Here is a 25,495-nt window from a genome sequence, read left to right as displayed (position 1 = left end):
AAAAGGGAAAACAGCATATAATGATTACATTTACTACAGCTTGAATTTCTTTAACTATATGCATTAATTTGTGAGACAGCATAACGTGACAAATGAATAAAAGGTGTAATGCATGTGAAACTTGGAGATGACACTATTTTCTTTGGTGAAATGTAACTAAACATAAAACATTTAACATAAAGACTTAAATGAAAATGCAAAGCCACAAATTCACAGAAATCTTGGTCTAAAATGGAAAAAAGCACTATCTACTTAAATGGCACATCAATATCAGTACTTTCAGGCAAAAAAACAGGGTTGGATTTGGCTCTTACAATTAAATGCAATTCTTTCTAAAAATAAATATGGTTTGAAACTGGTATAATAAGTGCAATGTCTGTTAGTGGTAAAATAGACAATGTACATAATTCTGCCCAATACACAGCTTGTTTTGTGTGAAATGTATACTGTTTAAATACTGATGCTTAGACTAGAATATAGTTCATAAAGGCAGATATGTATGGAGATGACTTTGGAATGAAAGGATGAAAATGTAGTCAGGTTGCAGCATGCAAGAATATTTTTCATACGTGTAAGGAATCATGATAAATGATGTCAGTGATAGGAAACATTGGAAGCATTACAAGATGTAGTGTCTTGTTTCAGCCATTGTCCCTCCTCCTACAGACTACAGGCTAAAAAAAATAAGATCAAAAACACTTTAATTTAAATGTGAACACAAAGCTTTTCTTTTTGAATTTGTGGGCTTAATGACTAAACCATCAGACTCATACTTTCACAGAAGTTGGAGTAATACTATACGTTTTACTAGAACTGTAAATGAGCAAAACATCCAACAAATATATTCTCAATAGTGTATGTTAAAAAAATAATTACTATTTGAATTTCAATATTCTACACTAGTGAACAGTCAACAATGCATTTTTTCCAAGGCTGGTAATTTTGGCCAGAAGATACTAGTGCATAACATCGTGTATGTATGTATGTACACCGATCAGCCATAACATTAAAACCATCTCCTTGTTGCTACACACATTGTCCATTTCATCGGCTTCACTTACCATACAGAAGCACTTTGTAGTTCTACAATTACTGACTGTAGTCCATGCTTTGTTAGCCCCTTTTCATGCTGTTCTTCAATGGTCAGAACTTTCCTAAGACCACTACAGAGTAGGTATTATTTGGGTGATGAATCATTCTCAATACAACTCAAACAGCAGCAAAAGATGAGCAGTGGACCAACTAGGTAGGAGTGTCTAATAGAGTGGACAGTGAGTGGACACGGTATTTAAAAACTCCAGCAGCACTGCTGTGTCTGATCCACTCATACCAGCACAACACACACTGACACACCACCACCATGTCAGTGTCACTACAGTGCTGAGAATTATCCACCACCTAAATAATGCCTACTCTGTGGGGGGTCCTGACAATTGAAGAACAGGGTGAAAGCAAGCTAAAGAAGTATGCAGAGAAGCAGACGGACTACAGCCAGTAATTGTAGAACTACAAAGTGCTTCTATATGGTAAGTGGAGCTGATAAAATGGACAGTGAGTGTAGAAACAAGGAGGTATGTGTATGTGTATATATAAAGAGAGAGAAAGAGAGGACAGACCTCTGCACATTTGACTTAACTTGAGGTACACTATATGGCCAAATGTATGTGTATCATGGACATCAAATAATCAACCATGGGCAAAGTGGAGTTGGTTATGACAGCTCCACTTTTTGAGAGGATTTTCCACAAAATTGTTTGTAGAAATTTGTGCCCATTTAGTCAAGCGAGTTTTCGTAATGTTAGACGCTGTTGTTGACCTGGCAAAGACCTGGCTCAGGTCACTATATACTTGTTGAACACTGTAATCCCTTAATATCGATTATTTGTAAACAGAGTTACATAAATGTTAATATATTCTTTTTACCAACACAAATTATTAGCAATGTGAAGTTCTGTCAGAGTCATGTGCCCTAATAGTGAAAATCCCTTTAGTTTAGGGGCAATATGTAAAATACAACCATTTATGTTTGATCTTTTAGTTTTGAACTCTAGGGGGTGCTTTGCCAGCTAGCAAACAGAAAGGAAGTTTTGTAAATGCCTTATGACATGTACAGTTATACAAAATGTGCAAGATGTAATGGGAGACCTATAAGTATTATAATGTTTGTAAATACAGCAAGCATGTCAACCAGTAGGTGTGGTGATGGAGTAAAGGGCTCCATCCACCTTATAATACTCTGAGTTTTGGTATAGTATTGATCTTGGCCAGTCATACACTATTACTGAACTATCTAAAGTATATTGGCTGATTTTACTGAAACTGCTTATTAAAAAAGGATGCACTGTCAGAAATACTGGAATGTACATTTGCTTGTTGCTGGGGATATTTCTGTACTTTTAATTTGTATATTTCTATCCTAAACTTATTTAAGGTACTTAATACACCTGTTATACCTTATATGGTTACAGTGCTATGAAAAAGTATTTGCCTGTATCCTGATTTGTTTTATTTCTGCTTATTTGCCACACGTTTCAGCTCAAAACAACCCGAGTAAACGCAAAACCATATTTAGTCCATCATTTTATCGATTATAGAAAACGACCCCCAAACTTTTAGCAGCAAACAACTGCAATAGATGGCTTTCAATAACCAGAGATCAGTTTTTGACATCACAATGGACAAGTTTAGCCCACTATTTAAATAGAATTGCTTAAATTCAGCCACACAGGAGGTTTGCCCTTTTAAAGTCCTTCCTCAGCATCTGAATAAGTTTTAAATCATGACTTGTGGTCTAATACGTAAGATTAGCCTTTATTTAGCTCCTGATTAGCAGTGGTTTTGCCTTTTTCTATCTAATTGAGGAACTATAAAGCTGACCTTATTTCAGGGGAATGAAGACTGAGTTGTCAGTGGACTTCTGGAAGAACTGAATCTAGTGAGTGAGCCAAGTTATCACTTATATATGTTTGGTTGCCTAATAAATTGAGAAATTAACTTTTCACACAGGGCCGAACAGTGTTGGATAACTTGTCTTTTAATAAATTAAATGATTATAAAACTATTTTTGTTTATATCAGATTGTATTTGTATCTGAAACTGTGACAAATATGCAAAAACTTAAAGAAAATAAAAAGGGGGAAAACTGTACTTTCCTATGTAAAATCACACATACTACAGGTAGAAAAATACCCTTAATGTTCCCAACTCAGCAAGAGTCTGCTTCAACACTCTTTTAGCAATCAATTCTTAAAGTGTAAAGCCTAGAAGATCTGAACATAAATTGGGAAAAATAAAGTGTATCTTATTTAAATGTAGAAAGCAAAACCGAGCAGTTCCTGCTGCCCTGCTACTGCTCTGTCTATTGACAGAAGCCTTAACATGCTGCCTCTGAGAGACAGTAAAGGCTTTGACACTTGACCATGCCGAAAACACACAAGCCAAACTAACTTACCCGCAGTAAAATTGGTGTGAGCACCAAGGAGAAAAAACCATCTAGGGATTAAAGACATAAAAGGTTAAAACTGTGTTAAAGGTCCACAATTTATCAGTTTTATCAGACATCCTCTGTCTGGCATGATGGTGCTTCTTCAGTTCTGCATTCCTGAATCTTGCTTGTACCTGCAAAACCCAGAAAGTGAAAAATAAACATAAGATTCCACTGCGAGCCTATACATGTTCTTACACAGTGAGCAGAAAAAGAGTATAGGGATGTACAAAAAGCCTGCTTAATTACTCTGGTCTGTCTTAAACATTTTGTTTAAGCTGAAATTTGTAAATCATTTGTGAATGTATTTGGACATACACCCATCAGCCATAACATTAAAACCAGCTCCTGGTTTCTACACATACTGTCCATTTTATCAGCTTCACTTACCATACAGAAGCACTTTGTAGTTCTACAATTACTGACTGTAGTCCATCTGTTTCTCTGCATGTTTTGTTAGAGTAGGTATTATTTGGGTGGTGGATCATCCTCAGCACTGCAGTGACACTGACATGGTGGTGGTGTGTTAGTGTGTGTTGTGATGGTACGAGTGGATAAGACACAGCAGCGCTGATGACGTTTTTAAACAACTCACTCTCACTGCTGGACTGAGAATAGTCCAACAACCAAAGATATCCAGCCAACAGCACCCCATGGGCAGCGTCCTGTGACCACTGATGGTCTAGAAGATAACCAACTCAAACAGCAGCAATAGATGAGGGATTGTCTCAGACTTTACATCTACAAGGTGGACCAACTAGGTAGGAGTGTCTAATAGAGTGGACACTGAGTGGACACGGTATTTAAAAACGCCAGCAGAGCTGCCGTGTCTGAACCACTCATACCACACTAACCAGCACAACACACACTAACACTCCACCACCATGTCAGTGTCACTGCAGTGCTGAGAATGATCCACCACCTTAATAATACCCACTCTGTGGTGGTCCTGTGGGGGTCCTGACCGTTGAGGAACAGGGTGAAAGCAGGCTAAAAAAAAGCATGCAGAGAAACAGATGGATTACAGTCTACAAAGTGCTTCTATATGGTGGAGCTAATAAAATGGACAGTGAGTGTAGAAACAAGGAGGTGGTTTTAATGTTATGGCTGATGTATTTCTGTATTACTAATAAAACATGGAAATCAGTAATAATAATAATAGACAAATTCTGACAAATTTAACACAGCTTTACTTTCTATACAATGTTAACTTAATTTAACGCTTGTGTGGTGGTTGGGTCTGTGGGACCCGTTTTCAATGTTTACCAAAAGAAAAATGATGCTATTTATTATTTTTTTAACCTCAGACTCCTTGCCATTGGCTCATTTTGTGTGAAGAACATATAAAATAACACGTTTTAATGAGTTTACACTGTAAAGACAGACAGTCACAGAGAGAGAGAAATAGACAGACAGGCAGAGACAGACATACAGAGAGACATAATGATACAGAGACAGAGAGAAAAACAGACAGACAGACACAGCATACATACATCAAATGAATGTATGTAACACACACAGTAAAGCTGACCCTCATGTTTTGTATAGGTGAGCATGAATAGACTGTGTTGTGTAGACTGATACAGATACTGTATCTGTTCAGGCTGGTGTTTCTAATGCCTAGTTCACACAACACAATTTTTGCCCTGATTTTCACTCGCCGACTGGTTGGCGCTAGATTTGCTGGCTCTCGAAACTTGGCTCTCAATCGCTGTGTGTAAACTAGTCAACAACTTGATCCGAGCAGCTCGATGAGCGCTCTAGCATGTCAAATATCTTGATCTGAGTCGCACAACTGGCAATGAGTGCTATGTCAAACAGCCAATGAGAATGCAAGATACGGTGTGGGGGGAAACGCAGGGGAGGCGTTGTAAAAGGGTGCATAATATAGTTTATCAGAATACGTTGGCACACGCACAAGTTTTACAGTATTTTTGACCTTATTGTTCTCTACAAAACATAACACCAACATTGCATTGCAAATAATATTTATTAACCTCCAACTCACTATAGAACAATCCAAGCCAAATCCACTCAGATTCATTTATTTTTTCTCCTTGATTTTACGCTGCACATCAGCACACAAACTTTGATCGCTCGCTACTTGTTGATGAGCATTTTAGGACATGGTATCATTAAACCTTTCGTCACTTCTTGCGTGTGTCTTTGTGACAAAACGTAGTTTGGAAGACCAGAGAATCTCGCCTGCGATTCCAGTTGGTGATAGATGGTGTAGTGTGAAACCCCCTATCGCCGATCAGTCGTGTAGTGTGAAATGTTTCATTTAGATTTGTTCAAAGTAAACATGTTTTTCCAGCCATATTTTAATAGTTTTTTTTCTTTTTTATATTTTATCACAACAAACGGATGGCACTATTATTTATAAATATGATCTAAAATAGGTAAATAGTAAATGTTAACCAAATATGCTGTCTTTATTGCATGTAAACATCGTAAAGTAAACATCTGATATTTTGTATGTTAAATAGGTTATGGCTGTATTGAATTAAAAACACAATAATGCTGTGGGTCCACCAGACCCACAAACATTGGCTGAGTAACAAAACTATAAACACCACACAAGGGTTAAAATCATATTCTGTGTTTGTACAGTCTCACAGACCTATTACAGGTTCCCAGGTAAAAACAATTGTAATAACAGCTGTATTATATACTGTATAACCATTATTAAAATGATTTTCATGCTTTTGTGTGCTGACTGCCATTGACACACAGCAAAGCTAACCGACTTTAAAGCAACACAACACATGATGCATCCAATGTAAATTTGGGGTATGACCTACCTTACAATTTACACTGACGATGCAAAAAATTCACATTACATAAAGACACCTTAATGTGTAAAACTTACACAAGCAAGGAATCTTTTTCTTAATGAATGGAGAAAAGGAAATTGAGGCTGATTAAAAAGGCAGCATTCACATTTCCCATTGCATTACTTGATTAAAATGACTTGCATGTTTTTTGTGCAATATGTAAAAGTGAATTTGATGTTTCAACACACAAATACATGCATAAAACTAAACTTGCCTTTACCTGATGCAACCGTACCCTAACAGTAGTTGTCAATTGTGTCAAAGAATGAAAAGTGAAGAGGAAAATCTAGGGTTGCAGTCAGGGAGGAAAAAAAACACAGGAGGAAAGAGAAAAGAACAAGTGTCAAGTTTATCAAATTATACAGTGTCTGTAGTTGACTACTATGTAATACTGTATATGTACTACAGACATTGCCAGGAGTTGATGTTTAATGTGATACTTTACCCAGTTCTAACATGACTCAGTAAAAACAAGTCTAGACTTGGGTTGTTAATGATACTGTTTTGTCAGTTATAAATCTGTTATATAGTGCTAGGTGTTGTTGTTTAGCAATAATTATTACAATATTTATTGTTTTAGCTCACACCACAACTCTATGCAGAGCTGGAAAGAAAATGCCATGAATGGGAGACACTGACAAAACGACAGCTACACAATGTATTTTAATCTCAAGGCAATGGGCTACATCAGCCTTTCTCAACCTGGGGTGCAGTCTGGCTTCATCAGGGGTGTCGTCAAAACTGTTCTGACGTAACTGATATTATGAAATAAATTTAAAATATAAAAAAAGTCAACTTATGAAAATGTAGACCATTAGCCGCCTCAAACATCAAAATTTTTCTCACACGCCCCTTTCCCCATGCTACAACGTCAACACGGGTTGCGTGCGTTGCCTATAGTGAGGAGTTGTTCGCGAACGATCCGATTCTATTAAACGGCTCTTTAAAATGAACAAAAGGAACCAAGTCGCGCCTCTGAGAGCCGTTATAATACATATTTACACTTCTATGCAGTTCTTATCAGCTGTAATTCAACCATTCCACTTCCATCAGTAGAGGGAATTAATCAGTCATAATAAAAGCTGTTTATTGTCGAAATTCAAATCACTTTCAGTATCGTGGAGAGAGCAAGCGACACACACACACACAGAGAGAGAGAGCTCATTACCTCATTAATGTAAATATTGTAATTTTGTTATTATTTTGCACTGTTTTATTAATATTTTACTCTATTTTATATTTTTGCACATGTAACTGTTTTGTATATATTTGTTCTTTTTTTTATTTCTCTGTAACTGAGCTTTGGCAATACGAATGTCCTTATTTGTCATGCCAGTAAAGCTTCTTTTGAGTTTAAGTTTGAGAGCCATAACCGAGCTACAGAGAAACCATGCAGACAATGAGCAGTGCTAGTGGTATAATGACAAATAATTGAGAAATAAGAGGATTGTTCTGAAACCTAATGTAATGCAACCACAGTATGACTCTTCCCTGTAGTGTTTTTGTGTGTTAGCAGTCTGAGGGAGGCAGAGTGTAAGTTTTTTTTAATACATTTTAGACTGGGGTGACTTGAGGTTTTGAATACTTTTAAAGGGTGCCGTGACTGAAAAAAGGTTGAGTATCACTGGGCTACATATACGGTCAAGCCGGAAAGTCTGCACAACCCTTTTACATTCTCCACATTTTATTACACTACAGACTCATTCTATAATAGATTGAGTTCATTTTTTGTCACAAAATTTTACACAAAATAGCCCAAATGACAAAGTGAAAGCAGGTTTTTAAAAAACGTCATCCCCGTGCTAAAATCACAGTAATGCACGGCCTCTCGTGGCTTATTGCTTTAATATACAACAAGTGTGCACACCCTTTCATATGACAACCAAAAGTGAGCTGAGGTGCATTTTGTTTTCACTGAGATGTTTCTACAAGTTATTTGTAGTCCACCTGTGGTAAATTCAATTGATTGGACATGATTGAAGATTGCCAACACCTGCCTATATAAGGTCCCACAGTTGACAGTGCATATCAGAGCAAACTCCAAGCCATGGGGTCAAAATGATACAACAAGGATACGCTGGAGCTCTGTCAGAGTGGCCCTCGGGTTCATGCTCACCTCCCTGGGCAAGGCCCGTCTTCCCCGATGGCTCAGTTTGGCCGGGTGGGCAGGTCTAGGAGGATTTTTGGTGGTTCCAAACTTCTTCCATTAATGAATGATGGTGGTTGGGTGTCATATCAAAGGGTGTGCACACTTGTGTACATATGATATTTTACATTTGATTTTAATAATAAATTAGCACAAACGTCTAAAAACCGGCTTTCACTTCGTCACTGTGGGCTATTTTGTGACAAAAAATGAACTCAATCTATTATAGAATGAGTCTGTAACGTAATAAAACGTGGAGAAGGTGGAAGGGGTGTGCAGACTTTCCGGCTTGACTGTATTAAAACAACAGTGTCGTTATTATGAGATAAACAGTTCTACTTTTATACTAGGGAAGAAGAAAAACGTTCAAGCTAACGTAAGTTATGCATGGATCCACAAGTGAAAAGTTTAACATGTCAGCAACCTCCATACTGACAAGAAAGAGCTTTCTCTTTTGTGATTTTAATGTGTAATATTAACTGAACTGCAACATTCTCAAAGTGCTGCATGTACACTGAGGGAGGCTGGGTCATAATTCAACAGATTTACTCTATTGCTTCTTTGTGTGGAGAGCTGTAGCTCTGTTTTCATGTTTAAATAAGAAAAAGAACCGAACTGACATGTTTAACCCACTGCAACAGCTCCAGGCTAGTTCAGGGCACTATGCCAGTTCATGGCACTTTTAACTAGGACTAATGATATAACTACAAGTGTGCTACAGATTACTGTATTTTTGCTTCATTTAAAAAAGTCCAAAGACTTGCTGACACGAACTGCAGTGATGTGTTTGTTTTTGACAGATTGCAATGGGCCATTAGGTAATGGTTAACCACAGACTACTTACAGTCAGTTACTGTTCAAGAAAATTTGCCAAAATCTGAACCCATACTTTCCAGGTGAACAGAAAAAGTTTAGTTTAATACAACCCCAAATCAGTAAAAGCTGGGACAGCATGAACAATGCAAATAATAAAAAACGTTTCTTACATTTACTTTGACTTTTATTTGATTGCAGACAGGATGAACCTGAGATATTTCATGTTTTGTCTGCTCAACTTCATTTCATTTATTAATAATATACATCCATTCCTGCATTTCAGGCCTGCAACACATTCCAAAAAAAGTTGGGACAGTAAAGCATTTACCACTTGGTAATGTTGCCATTCCTTTTCATCACGCTTAAAAGACGTTTTGGCACAGAGGATACCAAGTGATTTAGTGTTTCAGCTTTTATTTTGTCCCATTGCATTTCTCGTTTCAAAATTCTCCACACATTCAGGCCAGTCCAGTACCCGTACCCTCTTCTTCCGCAGCCATGCCTTTGTAATGTCTGCAGCATGTGGTTTTGCATTGTCTTGTTGAAAAATGCATGGACGTCCCTGGAAAAGATGACGTCTTGAAGGCAGCATATGTTGCTCTAAGATCTCAATGTACTTTTCTGCATTAATGCTGCCATCACAGAAGTGTAAATTACCTTTGCCAAGAGCGCCGACACAGCCCCATACCATGACAGACTCTGGCTTTTGGACTTGTTCCTGATAACAGTCTGGATGGTCCTTTTCGTCTGTGGTTCCTCCCGATTACTTGAATCGTTTAATGATATTATGCACTGTAGAGGTGGGTAGCACTGTCGCCTCACAGCAAGAAGGTGCGTGGGTTTCCTTCGGGTGCTCCGGTTTCCTCCCACAGTCCAAAAACATGCAAGTGAGGTGAATTGGAGACACTAAATTGTCCATGACCGTGTTTGATATAACCTTGTGAACTGATGAATCTTGTGTAATGAGTAACTACAGTTCCTGTCATGAATGTAACCAAAGTGTAAAACATGACGTTAAAATCCTAATAAACAAACAAACAGCACTGTAGAGGGAGAAATATGCAAATCTTTGAGTTACATTGTTTTTAAACATTTCAATAATTTTCTCACACATTTGTTGACAAACTGGAGATCCTCTGGCCATCTTTGCTCATCAAAGACTCTTTTGTACTAAACCATGATTACAATCACCTGTTTGGAATCACATCATTATTTAGTTTTTTTTTTTATCTCATTACTAGCCCTAAATTGCCCCTGTCCAACTTCTTTTGGAATGTGTTTCAGGCCTGAAATGCAGGAATGAAGGTATATTAACAAATGAAATGAAGTTGAGTGGACACAACATGAAATATCTTGGGTTCAAACTGTCTGCAATCAAATAAAAGTCAAAGTAAATGTAAGGAACACTGCATTTTTTCTTTTTTCTTCGCATTTTCCATACTGTCCCAACTTTTTCTGAATTTTGGTTGTAGTTTAATAGACATTTAGGTAGTCTCTCTTGATCTCAGCACATTTAGGAATTTTAATGCATCTGTATGTTTTAAGGCAAGCAAGAATGACATTACCTACACAGCTTTAATTACTGAAACTGATGTTTAAGGGTCAAGTATCACTTAAATTTCAGAACTTGCACGGTGGTTTATTACCAAATCTTGACTGAATGCCTCAGTTAAAGGTCTGTACCTTGGGTGGTGTTCCTCTCATTAAGAAGTTTTGTCTGGCTGTTGGGCAGAATCTTAATCTCATGGGGATCATGGCTCTGTGCTACTCGTGATGCCATCAAGGCGTTGAGGTACTGCAAACGAGTTACCTAAGCACAGGAAAAAAACAGACACAAAAAACATTTCATCGTCATTTCATAGAATAATGCAGTCAAAAAATATTAAAGCCTTGTTCAAAAAACACATAGTTAATGTTATTAATACAAATCATACAATTCCAAAAATAAAGGTCAGGTTAGTATGGAAAATGCAAATAAAAAAAAAGCAGTGTTTTACATTTACTTTTATTTTATCACAGACAGAATGAATAGAATGAAGAAATTTAATGTTTTGTCTGGTCAAATGTATTTAATTTGCTGAATTTGTCCATTATACTGTTTTTTTACTGGTCATAATTCCTGTGTTTGTGAGCTTTAGCATACACCGATCAACCATAACATTAAAACCACCTCCTTGTTTCTACACTGTCCATTTTATCAGCTCCATTTACCATGTTGAATCACTTTGTAGTTCTACAATTACCATCTAAGTCCATCTATTTCTCTACATGTTCACAGGACCACCACAGAGTAGGTATTATTTGAGTGGTGGGTCATTCTCAGCACTGCAGTGACACCGACATGGTGGTGGTGTGTTAGTGTGTGTTGTGCTGGTATGAGTGGATCAGACACAGCAGCACTGCTGGAGTTTTGAAACACCTCACTGTCACTGCTGAACTGAGAATAGTCCACCAACCAAAAATATATCCAGCCAACAGCACCTCGTGGGCAGCGTCCTGTGACCACTGATGAAGGTCTCAAAGATGACCAACTCAAACAGCAGCAATAGATGAGCAATCGTCACTGACTTTACATCTACAAGGTGGACCAACTAGGTAGGAGTGTCTAATAGAGTGGACAGTGAGTGGACACAGTATTTAAAATCAGCAGCGTGGCTGTCTGATTCACTCATACCAGCACAACACACACTAACACACCACCACCATGTCAGTGTCACTGCAGTGCTGAGAATGATCCACCACCTAAATAATACCTGCTCTGTGGTGGTCCTGACCATTGAGGAACAGCATGAAAGGGGCCAACAAAGCATGCAGAGAAACAGATGGACTACAGTCAGTATTTGTAGAACTTCAAAGTGCTCCTATGTGATAAGTAGAGCTGATAAAATGGACAGCAAGTGTAGAAACAAGGAGGTGGTTTTAATGCTACGGCTGATCGATGTATCTTAGCCTTTTCAGTCGGATCCCTTTTTGTAAAAATTATTTCTTGGCTGCTACTCTTCCAAAAAGACTATTCATAATCAAGCCTCTTCAGACTGTAGAAAAGTCAACCTGGCATCCCAATGAAGCTGCCGGATGCTGAGCCAGGTCCTTCTCTCAAACGAGAAAGTTTTCCTGGCCTTCCAGTCCTTTTTTTCCACTGACCTCTCCTGATTCTTCAAATTTCTTCATAACAGCTTGAATATCACATCTTGAATATTCAGATTGTTTGCTAATTTACCTTTGACAGTGGCCTTGCTAATGCAAAATTATGATTTTATGCCAGTCAATTTTTGTGATCTTTTGCATTTTGAATAGAATGATGTGACCAAGATGAAAGAAAATTTGGGTAAGCCCTTGATAAGACGCCAGATGTCTGCCGACATACAGTGGGGCCAAAAAGTATTTAGTCAGCCACTGATTGTGCAAGTTCTCCTACTTAGAAAGATGAGAGAGGTCTGTAATTTTCATCATAGGTACACTTCAACTATGAGAGACAAAATTAGAAAAAAAAATCCAGGAAATCACATTGTAGGATTTTTAAAGAATTTATAAGTATAAATAAGTATTTGGTCAATAACAAAAGTTCAACTCAATACTTTGTAACATAATCTTTGTTGGCAATGACAGAAGTCAAACGTTTCCTGTAAGTCTTCACCAGGTTTGCACACACTGTAGCTGGTATTTTGGCCCATTCCTCCATGCAGATCTCCTCTAGAGCAGTGATGTTTTGAGGCTGTCGCTGGGCAACACGGACTCCACAAATTTTCTATGGGGTTGAGGTCTGGAGACTGGCTAGGCCACTCCAGGACCTTGAAATGCTTTTTACGGAGCCATTCCTTCGTTGCCCGAGCGGTGTGTTTGGGATCACTGTCATGCTGGAAGACCCAGCCACGTTCCATCTTCAATGCTCTCACTGATGGAAGGAGGTTTTGGCTTAAAATCTCACGATACATGGCCCCGTTCATTCTTCCCTTAACACGGATCAGTCGTCCTGTCCCCTTTGCAGAAAAACAGCCCCAAAGCATGATGTTTCCACCCCCATGCTTCACAGTAGGTATGGTGTTCTTGGGTTTTTCTTCTTCCTCCAAACACAACGAGTTGAGTTTTTACCAAAAAGTTCCATTTTGGTTTCATCTGACCACATGATATTCTCCCAATCCTCTTCTGGATCATCCATATGCTCTCTGGCAAACTTTAGACGGGCCTGGACATGTACTGGCTTAAGCAGGGGGACATGCCTGGCACTGCAGGATTTGAGTCCCTCTTGGCATAGTGTGTTACTGATGGTAGCCTTTGTTACTTTGGTCCCAGCTCTCTGCAGGTCATTCATCAGGTCCCTCTGTGTAGTTTGCTCACCGTTCTCATGATCATTTTGACCCCACGGGATGACATCTTGACCCCAAGGGAGATTATCAATGGTCTTGTATGTCTTCCATTTTCTTACAATTGCTCCCACAGTTGATTTATTTACACCAACCTGCTTGCCTATTGTAGATTAACTCTTCCCAGCCTGGTGCAGGTCTACAATTTTCTTCCTGGTGTCCTTCAACAGCTCTTTGGTCTTGGCCATGGTTGAGTTTGGAGTCTGACTGTTTGAGGCTGTGGACAGGTGTCTTTTATACAGATAACGAGGTCAAACAGGTGCCATTAATACAGGTAACGAGTGGAGGACAGAAGAGCTTCTTAAAGAAGAAGTTACAGGTCTGTGAGAGCCAGAAATCTTGCTTGTTTGTTATTGACCAAATACTTATTTTCCACCATAATTTACGAATAAATTCTTTAAAAATCCTACAATGTGATTTCCTGGATTTTTTTTTCTCATTTTGTCTCTCATAGTTGAAGTGTACCTATGATGAAAATTACAGACCTCTCTCATCTTTCTAAGTAGGAGAACTTGCACAATCAGTGGCTGACTAAATACTTTTTGACCCGACTGTACACATGGACTGGGTTTTAAACTTGAATACTACACTGAACACTACAAAGCAGAGTTATGACATTTACATTTATCTATAACAGGGACAAAAACCTGACAGAAACAAAAGCGAATACAGTTTCATACTGAAGGAAAGAAAGTGTCCTGTCATGCTTAGAAAAAACCTAAACTCTGCTTAGCTTTGTTGTGTGAAGAATTGTTTTTGTCTTTTAGCGATCTGTCTGCCTCCCAGCAGCTAATCGGTCTAGAGTTTTGCATTATGTCTGCATACATATTATTATATTATATTGTAAGTGTTCCTAACATTTACTTTGACTTTTACTTTGACTGCATCAAGAACCGCCACTCAACAATAGCTGATATAACCACATGGGTGAGGGATTACTTTGGCAAACCTTTGTCAAGCACTACAATACAGAGTTACATGCACAAATACTCGTACTGTTGCACATCTTAAGACGTGTTTGCAGTTAGAATGGGACAAAATAAAAGCTGAAACATTAAATCACTTGGTATCCTCGGTGCCTAAACGTCTTTTAAGTGTGGTGAAAAGGAATGGCAACATTACAAAGTGGTAAATGCTTTACTGTCCAAACTTATTTTGGAATGTGTTGCAGGTCTGAAATGCAGGAACGGATGTTTATTAATAAATGAAATGAAGTTGAGCAGACAAAACATGAAATATCTCAGGTTCATCCTGTCTGCAATCAAATAAAAGTTTTTTTTTCTGATTTGGGGTTGTATTTAGTACAATTATATCTCATAAAAAACGATAATAAAGCATTAGAATTGGCTATTTCATTAAAAAAGTTTGCGAGCTGCTGATTTTACCCTGATAAGCTGAAGATCGGTGAGGGCTCGAACTGTGTAATCAGGGCAGTAGCTGGATGGGCTGGTGGCTTCTCCCAGCTCAAATGCGTCTTTGGGTGAGCGATGTTGTGTCGACACTGGAGACTGATGCACTGTGGAATATACAGAATATAAGCTTATTAGCTTTTGATTAACCAATAGCAAAACATTAGATTCATAACTGTGGACATGCAAGTGGCTATGACTTCAAACAACAAATTTTACAGCTATAAATTTCATTAAAAGGTTTGCTTTTACATAAGTGTTTTTACCGTTTACGGGTTTGATTGTTCAGCTTAATTAATTTAAATAGGGTAGAAGGACCACCCTTCTACTAACGTCACAACATTTTTCTGTTACAATTTACATCGATCAGCCATAACATTAAACCACCTTTCTGTTTCTACACTCACTGTCCATTTTATCAGCTCCACTTACCAAATAGAAGCACTTTGTAGTTCTACAATTATTGACTGTAGTCCATCCGTTTTTCTAAGTACTTTTTTAACCTGCCTTCACCCTGTCCTTCAATTGTCAGGGCCACCACAGAGCAGGTATTATTTAGGTGGTGGATCATTCTCAGCACTGCAGTGACACTGACATAATGGTGGTGTGTTAGTGTGTGTTGTGCTGGTATGAGTGGATCAGACACAGCAGCGCTGCTGGAGTTTTTAAATACTGTGTCCACTCACTGTCCACTCTATTAGACACTTCTACCTAGTTGGTTCACCTTGTAGAAGTAAAGTCAGAGACGATTGTCATCTATTGCTGCTGTTTGAGTTGGTCATCTTCTATACCTTCATCAGTGGTCCATCAGCATTGCTGTGTCTTATCCACTCATACCAGCACAACACACACTAACACACCACCACCATGCCAGTGTCACTGCAGTGCTGAGAATGATCCACCACCCAAATAATACCTACTCTGTAGTGGTCCTGACCATTGAAGAACAGAGTGAAAGCAGGCTAACAAAGCATGCAGAGAAACAGATGGACTACAGTCAGTAATTGTAGAACTACAAAGTGCTTCTATATGGTAAGTGGAGCTGATAAAATGGACAATGTGTGTTGAAACAAGCAAGTGGTTTTAATGTTATGGCTGATCGGTGTATATATTTTGATGAATGTGTCAAATGTATGAAATGACAGTGCATGCTAAAAATAAAAATTACATTTTATTAAATAGAAAATAATACTAAATACTATTCAAATAAATCAGTTCTTACATACCAGAGGAAGGTGCCGTCAGAGCAGACACACCATAATATGTGAAGGCGCCGTTTTCAAACTTCAAGCCCTCTTTTCCAATTTCTACTTCCACACGACCCTGCAGAGACACACACAATTTAGATTAACCAGATTACTGTTAGAAAAACTAATGAAGAAATCCCAAAACATTCAAATGTACTTTTGAGTGTGAATGTATGTGCATTTTCTTTTAACGACCACAATTTTACAGGCCTCACCAATTTGTATAAGCTTCTGTGACATCATTGAATAATTCTATACTGTACATAAATCACTAAAACACTAAACACAACAAAAATTGTAATCTATTGAAATTGGTTGGAAGATCTGAAACATTTAAATATGACACATCAGCAAAAATAGATTAAATTGGGTGAAGGCAAATACTTTTTTTATAGGGCTGCCACGATTGGTCGACCTAGTCGATAACAACTATGCTAAAAATGCGTTGACGTAAATATTTTAAGTCGATGCATCGTTTTTAAAACTATGTTTATAAAAGATCCTTTTTCATTTCTACAATGTTTCCATTCATATAACCGTTCATATGATTTCCCTCAGCAGTACAAAGCTTTAATGGTACCACAGCAGGACTAGCGCGATGTTGCACGTCTATATTGTTTCATTATGCTTCTTGATCGCGGAGATCTTGGAATACCGTATTCCTTAGTGAGTTCAGTTAGGGTGCATGAGACGCGGCAAAACTTTTACTTCCATATTGTTTCATTAAGCTTCTATATCGTGGCGATCTTGAAATACCGTATTCCTTAGCGAGTTCAGTTAGGGCACATGAGACATGGCAGAACTTTTACCTTTACATTGTTTCATTAAGCTTCTTAATCGCAGAGATCTTGGAATACCGTATTCCTTAGCAAGTTCAGTTAGACGCTGCGCACTTTGCTGCATTGGGCTCGTGATTTTTGCTCAAAGCGCAAAAAGCTTCTCATGTGAAACACCCGTTTGTTTACATCGCTTAGAATGTGAAGTAATTTGAGTGAATGTGTATGTTAGAATCTGGGCTCATTCTGTCCTTACTGTACCTAATTCTACCTCTAACTATTTTATTTCTATAAAAATTCTGGAATTAGTGAGATTTATTTTTAAGCAGTATTGCCCAGTGCTTGTTTACAGCCAGTAAGACTTGTTTTGGTTCAACTTTGTGGCCTAGATGAGAAGGACAAGGATAATCTATAGCAGATTGAATGCCTTTATTTGTCACATATACATACAAATAAAGGCATTTTTTATGTCCTAATATGTTTACTAGTGTTGATAATGTTCGTCTTCTCTTGTGAAATATGTATAGTACTGTGACACTGCAATTTTCTTCGGGATCAATAAAGTGTTATCTTAATATTATGTCCACGTTCAGCAACTGACCAGTTTCACTAGTAGCAACACAGCCACAGGGCATTATATCACCACTACCATGCTTGTCAGTAGGTGGGGTGTTGCTGTGTTTAAATGTCTTATTTTTCTTTTCCAAACATTCTTTTGGTCATTGTGTTTTAGATGACTAAAACTCTTCTCCAGAGAGCTTTTTCTTTGTCCATGTCAGGGGTTTCCAACCTGTGTGTTAAAACTAAAGCAACTCATTTTTCAACCACAGGAGACATATTTGATTAGTCTTGCTGACCACACACACACGTTTAATGTTATCCAGTTCAGTCTAAAAAATAGACCATTGGCTAGCAAAACTTGAAAATAGGGCTAACGGTGAAGATAAATCAGTGACAAAAACGATGACTGCTGTTATAGGACATGGGTGTGTGTGTCTTTAAGAGAGGTGTATCGGTGGAAATGCTCTGTTCACAATATCGCTATAAGTGAGTCAGGTGTTGATTCGTATGAAGTGAAGCTTGTGCACGTTCGGAGTTTTTCTTCTCAGTCGGCTCTCCGTTTTCACTGTTATTAATAAACGTTATTTAAATGTTATTTAAATAAACGCCAGCTACTGCAGAACATTTTGTGTGACTCGCTATCCTTACAGGTCGGAGGCTTAATTAAATTGGCTATTACCACAAAGTGATAGCCGAGTCAGACTAAAAGTTAGCTCACTTGAGTTTACTGTCAGTCAATGCGGAGTCTCTTGAACTAGCGAACTTAGCAATTAATGTACTTTTGCCTCTATCTGGCTCTGTGAAGTAACATTTTCTGCTCTCATCTACATCAAATCAAGTACCACTTATGATGTATGACTAGTTGAATTTCTATAATGTGTTGTTGCACATTGAAAAAGATAGGGCTTTCAATATTTTAATCAACAAAATTGCATCGTATGTATAATGCGCACAACGTTAATTATACAGCAAGCTGGACAGCAGGTACTGGACTGGAAATCAAAAGTGGGGTTCAAGCCCCACTGCTTCCAGGTTGCTGCAGTTGGGCCCTTGAGCAAGGCCCTTTACCCTCAATTGCTCAGACTGTATACTGTCACAGTACTGTAAGTCGCTTTGGATAAAGGCGTCTGCTAAATGCCGAAAATGTAAATGCAAGAGCTTTTGCAATGGTTTCTGTGCAAGAGTTGATGGAGGGGGCGTGGGTGAGGGCGGCGCAAGTTCAAGGTCGACACACGAAAAGGGGCGCATGTTCAAAAACGTTGAAAACCCCTGGTCCATGTGATCAAAAAACTAACTTAAAACTTGAGTTTGTTGTGGGTATTCTTAAATTACATCCCACTATTCTCACAAATTATCTTTTAGAATAAGCCGGCCTTTTTGGTTGACTTCTCTAATTTATAATATTTGTAAAGTGCTTTCTCAACTTTCCCATATTAAAGCTGGTGGCTCAGATTAATGTGCAGTTAGCTCAACATTTTATAATTTTTTTAATGCATTTTCTCCCCATTTTCCTCCCGATTTAGAGCACTCAATTTTGTCTTCCGCTGCTGAGAGATACCAGATTGCATCCGAGGAGAGCATGTCGCTGTACACGCCTCTTCCGACACGTGCACAGCCCTCCTCTTCTCGCCCATGCATTCTGCACAGTCTCTTCCGCCAATCAAGGTTTTTACACAGCGTATGAAAACCCACCCACCCACCTACCCACCCACACATAGTCCGGCCCCCACCCTGCAGATACGGTGGCCAATTAGTATCTGTAACAGGAACTGGCCAATTATACACGCTAGATGGCGCCCAGCCGATCGGTGGCAACACAGAGTTTCGAATTGAGGAGTTCAGAAACTCGGTGATGGTGTGCCAACGGAATATCCCGCTGCGCCACCTGGGCGCCTTGCACAACATTTTTAAAAAGATACAGGTCGGGTCTGCTGACAGTCATCTGCTATTTTCATAAACAAATGATTGATTAATCTGATCACAACACACATTTTCATTTTAGGTGAGCTCAAGACCAGAGAGGTCGGCACCGTTTTCAAAATGTTACTGACAATATAGCTTCCACAGTGCAGTACAGATTTAAATTGCACTTCTGGAGGCAGAGATCAACAGTGTCCCAGTGCCTGTGGAAGTATTATAGTGCCTGTGGTGATATCCATTACAAAAGCATTCCTGGATTTTCATGATGTGCCTACTGCAGTGTCAAAGATTACAGGCATGTGCATGCACCATACACTGTAGAGAGTAAAATACCTAACATTCTTCATCCTGGAGCTGGAGCCTATCCCAGCCTTTCAATGGCACACAGTAACACCCTGGACAGGGTGTCAGTCCATCGCAGGGCAGACACACACACATACACACACCAATTCACCTATAGGGCAATTCAGTGTCTTCAATTGACCTGACTGCATGTTTTTGGACTGTGGGAGGAAACCGGAGCTCCCGGAGGAAACCCACACAGACACGGGGAGAAAATGCAAACTCCGCACAGAAAGGACCCGTCTGGGGATCAAAGCCAGGACCTTCTTGCTGTGAGGCGACAGTGCTACCCACCTAGTCGCCCGATTTTTAAATTATTTATACACATATCAAAGAAAGGTGATAAGGTTAAGCCATGTATCAAAGTGTATTTACAAATCAGTACTTTTTGTTTTTGCACGAACAGTCTTACTTTTCTGGAAGTTCTGTAATGAGAAAGTGAAGGAAATTAGCTAGTGTGTTTCGTGTGACCATGTCAGCTTACCTGCAGCAGCAGAATGAAGTAGTCCACAGGGTGGTTTCGTGTGTAAATGTAGTGATCAGGACTCAATCGATTGCTTGGGTCAAACTTCACTTCTTGATTAACACTGGGATGCCGTAAGAGATGAAATAACACTTTTTCTGACACACGCTGTGGGCTAAAATGTTCCACTTCTACAAGAAAGATAGTAAAAAGAAGAGCTGCATTAATACATGTGTTATTAAAACTTGGCTCAATATTTGAGTGGTGGTATGGTAATAATGCCACTTTAATACACTATATTGCCAAAAGTATTCACTCATCTGCCTTCACACACATATGAACTTGAGTGACATCCCATTCTTAATCCATGGAGTTTAATATGATGTCAGCCCACCCTTTGCAGCTATAACAGCTTCAACTCTTCTGGGAAGGCTTTCCACAAGGTTTAGGAGTGTGTTTATGGGAATTTTTGACCATTCTTCCAGAGGCGCATTTGTGAGGTAAGACACTGATGTTGGACGAGAAGGCCTGGCTCGCAGTCTCTGCTCTAATTCATCCCAAAGGTGTTCTATTGGGTTGCAGGCCAGTCAAGTTCTTCCACACCAAACTCGCTCATCTATGTATTTATGGACCTTGCTTTGTGCACTGGTGTGCAGTCATGTTGGAACAGGAAGGGGCCATCCCCAAACTGTTCCCACAAAGTTGGGAGCATGGAATTGTATGCTGAAGCATTAAGAGTTCCTTTCACTGGAACTAAGGGGCCGAGCCCAACTCCTGAAAAGCAACCCACACCATAAACCCCCCCCCTTCCCTACACTTGGCACAATGCAGTCAGACAAGTACCGTTCTCATGGCAACCACCAAACCCAGACTCGTGTATCGGATTGCCAGACGGAGAAGCGTGATACGTCTCCACTGCTCTAGAGTCCACTGGCGGCGTGCTTTGCACCACTTCATCTGACGTTTTGCATTACGCTTGGTGATGTAAGGCTTAGATGTAGCTGCTCGGCCATGGAAACCCATTCCATGAAGCTCTCTACGCACTGTTCTTGAGCTCATCTGAAGGCCACAAGAAATTTGGAGGTCTGTAGCGATTGACACTGCAGACAGTTGGCGACCTCTGCACACTATGCGCCTCAGCATCCGCTAACCCATGTCATTTTACGTGGCCTACCACTTCATGGCTGAGTTGCTGTCGTTCCCAATCCACTTATAATACCACTGACAGTTGACTGTGGGATATTTAGTAGTGAGGAAATTTGACGACTGGACTTGTTGCACAGGTGGCATCCTATCACGGTACCACACTGGAATTCACTGAGCTCCTGAGAGCGACCCATTCTTTCACAAATGTTTGTAGAGGCAGTCTGCATGCCTAGGTGCTTGGTTTTATACACCTGTGGTCATGAAAGTGATTGGAACACCTGAATTCAATGATTTGGATGGGTGAGTAAATAATTTTGGCAATATAGTGTATATAATACTAATAATATTTTTAATCTCAAGTTGCAAGATCTTTTTTGCAAGTACATACATGCCAGACTGCTAGTATAACCATGTGGACCAACCTATATAGACCAAAATGTTCAAATAAATAGTTAATAGTTAAAATAGGATGATATTGAGGTGGTTTCCAAAAATATTTTCAAAATCTGACACTTTAGGACTAGTAAATGTTAGTGCTCCTGTCTACAAGCCAACTCAGTGATAGTCATTCATTAGCTGTTTTCACAATCTGTGTTTTAAAACAGTGAACACTTTTACACGTGTAACTATTAATATAGCTGTTGTCTGATTCATAATGGGCCACACACATTGGTCTCCTTTCATTTGTGCCTTTTTCCCTATGTTAATTATTTAGGGAATTTGACCATAACACAACCAATCAAAATTGCAAAAGACAACACAACTAAACTATTAAAACCACCTCCTTGTTTCTACACTCACTGTTCATTTTATCAGCTCCACTTACCATATACAAGCACTTTGTAGTTCTACAATTACTGACTGTAGTCCATCGGTTTCTCTACATACTTTCTTTAGCCTGCTTTTACCCTGTTCTTCAATTATCAGGACCCCCACAGAGCAGATATTATTTAGGTGGTGGATCATTCTCAGCACTGCACTGCAGTGACACTGACATGGTGGTGGTGTGTTAGTGTGTGTTGTGCTGGTATGAGTGGATAAGACACAGCAATGCTAATGAAGTTTTAAACAGCGTCCTGTGACCACTGATAAAGGTCTAGAAGATGACCAACTCAAACAGCAGCAATAGATGAGCGATCGTCTCTGACTTTACATCTACAAGGTGGACCGACTAGGTAGGAGTGTCTAATAGAGTGGACAGTGAGTGGACAGGGGTATTTAAAAACTCCAGCAGCACTGCTGTGTCTGATTACTCGAACAAGCACAACACACACTAACACACCACCATCATGTCAGTATCACTGCAGTGCTGAGAATGATCCACCACCTAAATAATACCTGCTCTGTGGTGGCCCTGATCATTGAAGAACAGGGTGAAAGCAGGCTAAAAAGGTATGTAGAAAAATAGATGGACTACAGTCAGTAATTGTAGAACTACAAAGTGCTCCTATATGGTAAGTGGAGCTGATAAAATGGACAGCATGTGTAGAAACAAGGAGGTGGTTTTAATGGTATGGCTGATCAGTGTATGTATTAACAAATTATCAATTCAATATTTTTTCCAGTTTGTGCCGCATTATATTAAAACCAACAAAAAAAGTTTCATAGATTACGAACCTCGGGACAGGAAGCGATGTGTGGCAAGCAGGAGCTGAGGAGATGTTCGGATTTTCGCCTCCCCTTCAGGCGGCTTGAACAGAGAGAACTCCTCTTGTACTGCAGGTGCCTCAAGAGGAATCTCCAGTGGTGGAAAAGGACGTTTTACTTTCATGTTCACTGTAAAACAGTACAGTGGCAAAAATAATTTAATAAAAGAAAATTTAGGTCTAAAATCACGACGAACAACGAACATCAAGATACTTACTATAGCCATCAGACTCCTCCAGGATCTCAGACTTTATAATCTCCTCAATAACATCCCCCAGTGTAACCAGACCCAGTACCTCATAGAAGGGATCTCCCTCTCCTTCGTTATTTACCCTTTGCACAATGGCAAGGTGAGAGTTTCCTGAGGAAGAAAAAAGCAAATTGAGTTTATATAAATTTTGTAGGCATGGGCTGGAGCAAATCATAATGGTAATGTGTTTAGGAATGTGCCTAGTAAATTTTTGTTACTACCAAAACTTTGATAATCTGTACTACTACTGCGAAACGTATGTTCAGTTAAAATTAAAGTTCACCCTTCTTGAACTCCTCAAGCATGGAGTCCAGTTTGGTGTCATTAAAAACAAAATGTAGAGGATGGTTGTAGAATTTGGTGATGGTGGTCACAGGTGTGCAGTCAGCAGGGTCCACCATGGCCAAGTCCTTGACATACAGGATCTCCACGATGTTGGAGCGTTCTTCTTCATACACAGGAACACGCGTGTACCCGCTTTGCATGATCTCCGACATGGTGTTGAAGTCCAGCACGGCTGTTGAGGCCAGCATGAAGCAGTCTTTTAGTGGCGTCAGGATGTCCTCCACGGTCTTGCTCCTCAATGTCCCGCGCCGGAACTCCTCCTTAACAAACTCACTGTACGGATCGGTCACATTGGACCGGATAAGTTCCATGACCTTCTCGCGCACTCCGCAAGTGCTCACATCCCGCCGTAGGACCAAATCAAGAACGAGCCCTAAGGGACAAGACAAAGGGCAGGTGATAATCAGACAGGTCTGGGCCAACCATACGAGGCCTGGGGCGAGCTGGAAGCCATAACCTGAGCTTATTATATATGGCAGCAGCTCAGCAACCAGAAATATGAGAGTGCCACAAACGAATACAGCAGGTAGGATGGATCCGAAGCTGCGGTAGAACATCACCCCAAGGACTGAGTGACCCAAGGCACACAGGAACAGTAGGGAGCATACAAGAAAGTTGCCTCTTCTACGGATCGGCTCCAGGCGCTTTGCAAGCTTTCTTTCGTGCTCTGATCCACAACTGTGCAGGACATAGAGCTCAAGAGGGTCAAGCCAGAGCAAACTAAGGTTTAAACATTGTAGCAAAGCACATATGAGAATCACCAGGATGATAATTAGGGCCAGACCCCAAGTAGGGATCCAGTCAGGAGGGTCTTCTATTTGAAATCTATCCTGCCCCACTGTCTCCCAGGTTTTTCCATTAAACAAGCACAAGTGATGCAAAAAAGGATCTCCTTGATCTAATAAGATGCTTTTCTTCGCGGTTTGGACTTTAATCAAGAAGCTGTTGGCTTCATTTGCTTCAAACTCTCCGCGCACTTGGAAAGCGGAGGAGTTGCGCAGGTTCTCCTGATCACATGTATCCTGAACAGCACCTGCATCGGCGTCTTTATGTTTTCGGGCGAAAGCGAGCCACGGCCAGGTTCCATTAAACAGGTAGGAACCGAATACCCGAAGCTTAAAGCTGTAGCCGTGCGGTGCGATTAAAACCCGTTCTCGCATGTACACCTGGTCGTCTTGCACATCTTTCTCCAGTCGCAGGCCGATTACCTGCGGCCGGGAGTTTTGGCTGCTCACGCTCGACTGGAATCCGCAGACCAACAGTATCAACAACGAGACACGGAGATCCTGAGAGCCGACCACCATATTGGAATCGGGGCAGCTCGGGTTTAGTCGCGGATCATGTGATACGAACTGGCCCACCTCGGCCTACCCTCCGACTTGTTTTTTTCTGGTAAACGTCCTTGCCCGCACAGCCATGTTTAATATGTCCAGAGCAGTAAAAATAAACAAGAAAACAACAAACAAACTCAGTTTATCCGCAGCGGTCAGACACTGAGTAACGATGACAGTTTTTTTTATATAGCGGAACTACGTGTATGTTCTTACAGACCAATGAGATTAAAGACGATAAAGCCACGCCCACCATGGCAAGTAACGTGAGATAAACACGACAGTTTTCACTTATCAGCCATAACATTAAAACCACCTCCTTGTTTCTACACTCACTGTCCATTTTATCAGCTCCACTTACCATATAGAAGCACTTTGTAGTTCTACAATTACTGACTGTAGTCCATCTGA

At 39.8% G+C, this 25,495-nt stretch overlaps 1 protein-coding gene across 1 annotated transcript; it reads right to left on the bottom strand.

Moving 5' to 3' along the window:
- Positions 1–1,518: 1,518 nt before the first annotated feature.
- On the bottom strand, positions 1,519–25,063 carry LOC134332276 (metal transporter CNNM3). Its single transcript, XM_063013846.1, has 8 exons — positions 23,692–25,063; positions 23,376–23,519; positions 23,129–23,287; positions 20,387–20,556; positions 16,283–16,379; positions 15,033–15,163; positions 10,967–11,093; positions 1,519–3,618 (listed from the first exon to the last, which is right to left on the bottom strand). The coding sequence occupies exons 1-8, from the start codon at positions 25,055–25,057 to the stop codon at positions 3,554–3,556; spliced, it is 2,259 nt and encodes a 752-aa protein (XP_062869916.1). The 5' UTR covers positions 25,058–25,063; the 3' UTR covers positions 1,519–3,553.
- Positions 25,064–25,495: the final 432 nt, after the last annotated feature.

The sequence above is a fragment of the Trichomycterus rosablanca genome, chromosome 18, assembly GCF_030014385.1.
Source record: "Trichomycterus rosablanca isolate fTriRos1 chromosome 18, fTriRos1.hap1, whole genome shotgun sequence".
NCBI classification, from domain to species: domain Eukaryota; kingdom Metazoa; phylum Chordata; class Actinopteri; order Siluriformes; family Trichomycteridae; genus Trichomycterus; species Trichomycterus rosablanca.
This window is presented reverse-complemented; position numbering and strand designations above follow the sequence as displayed.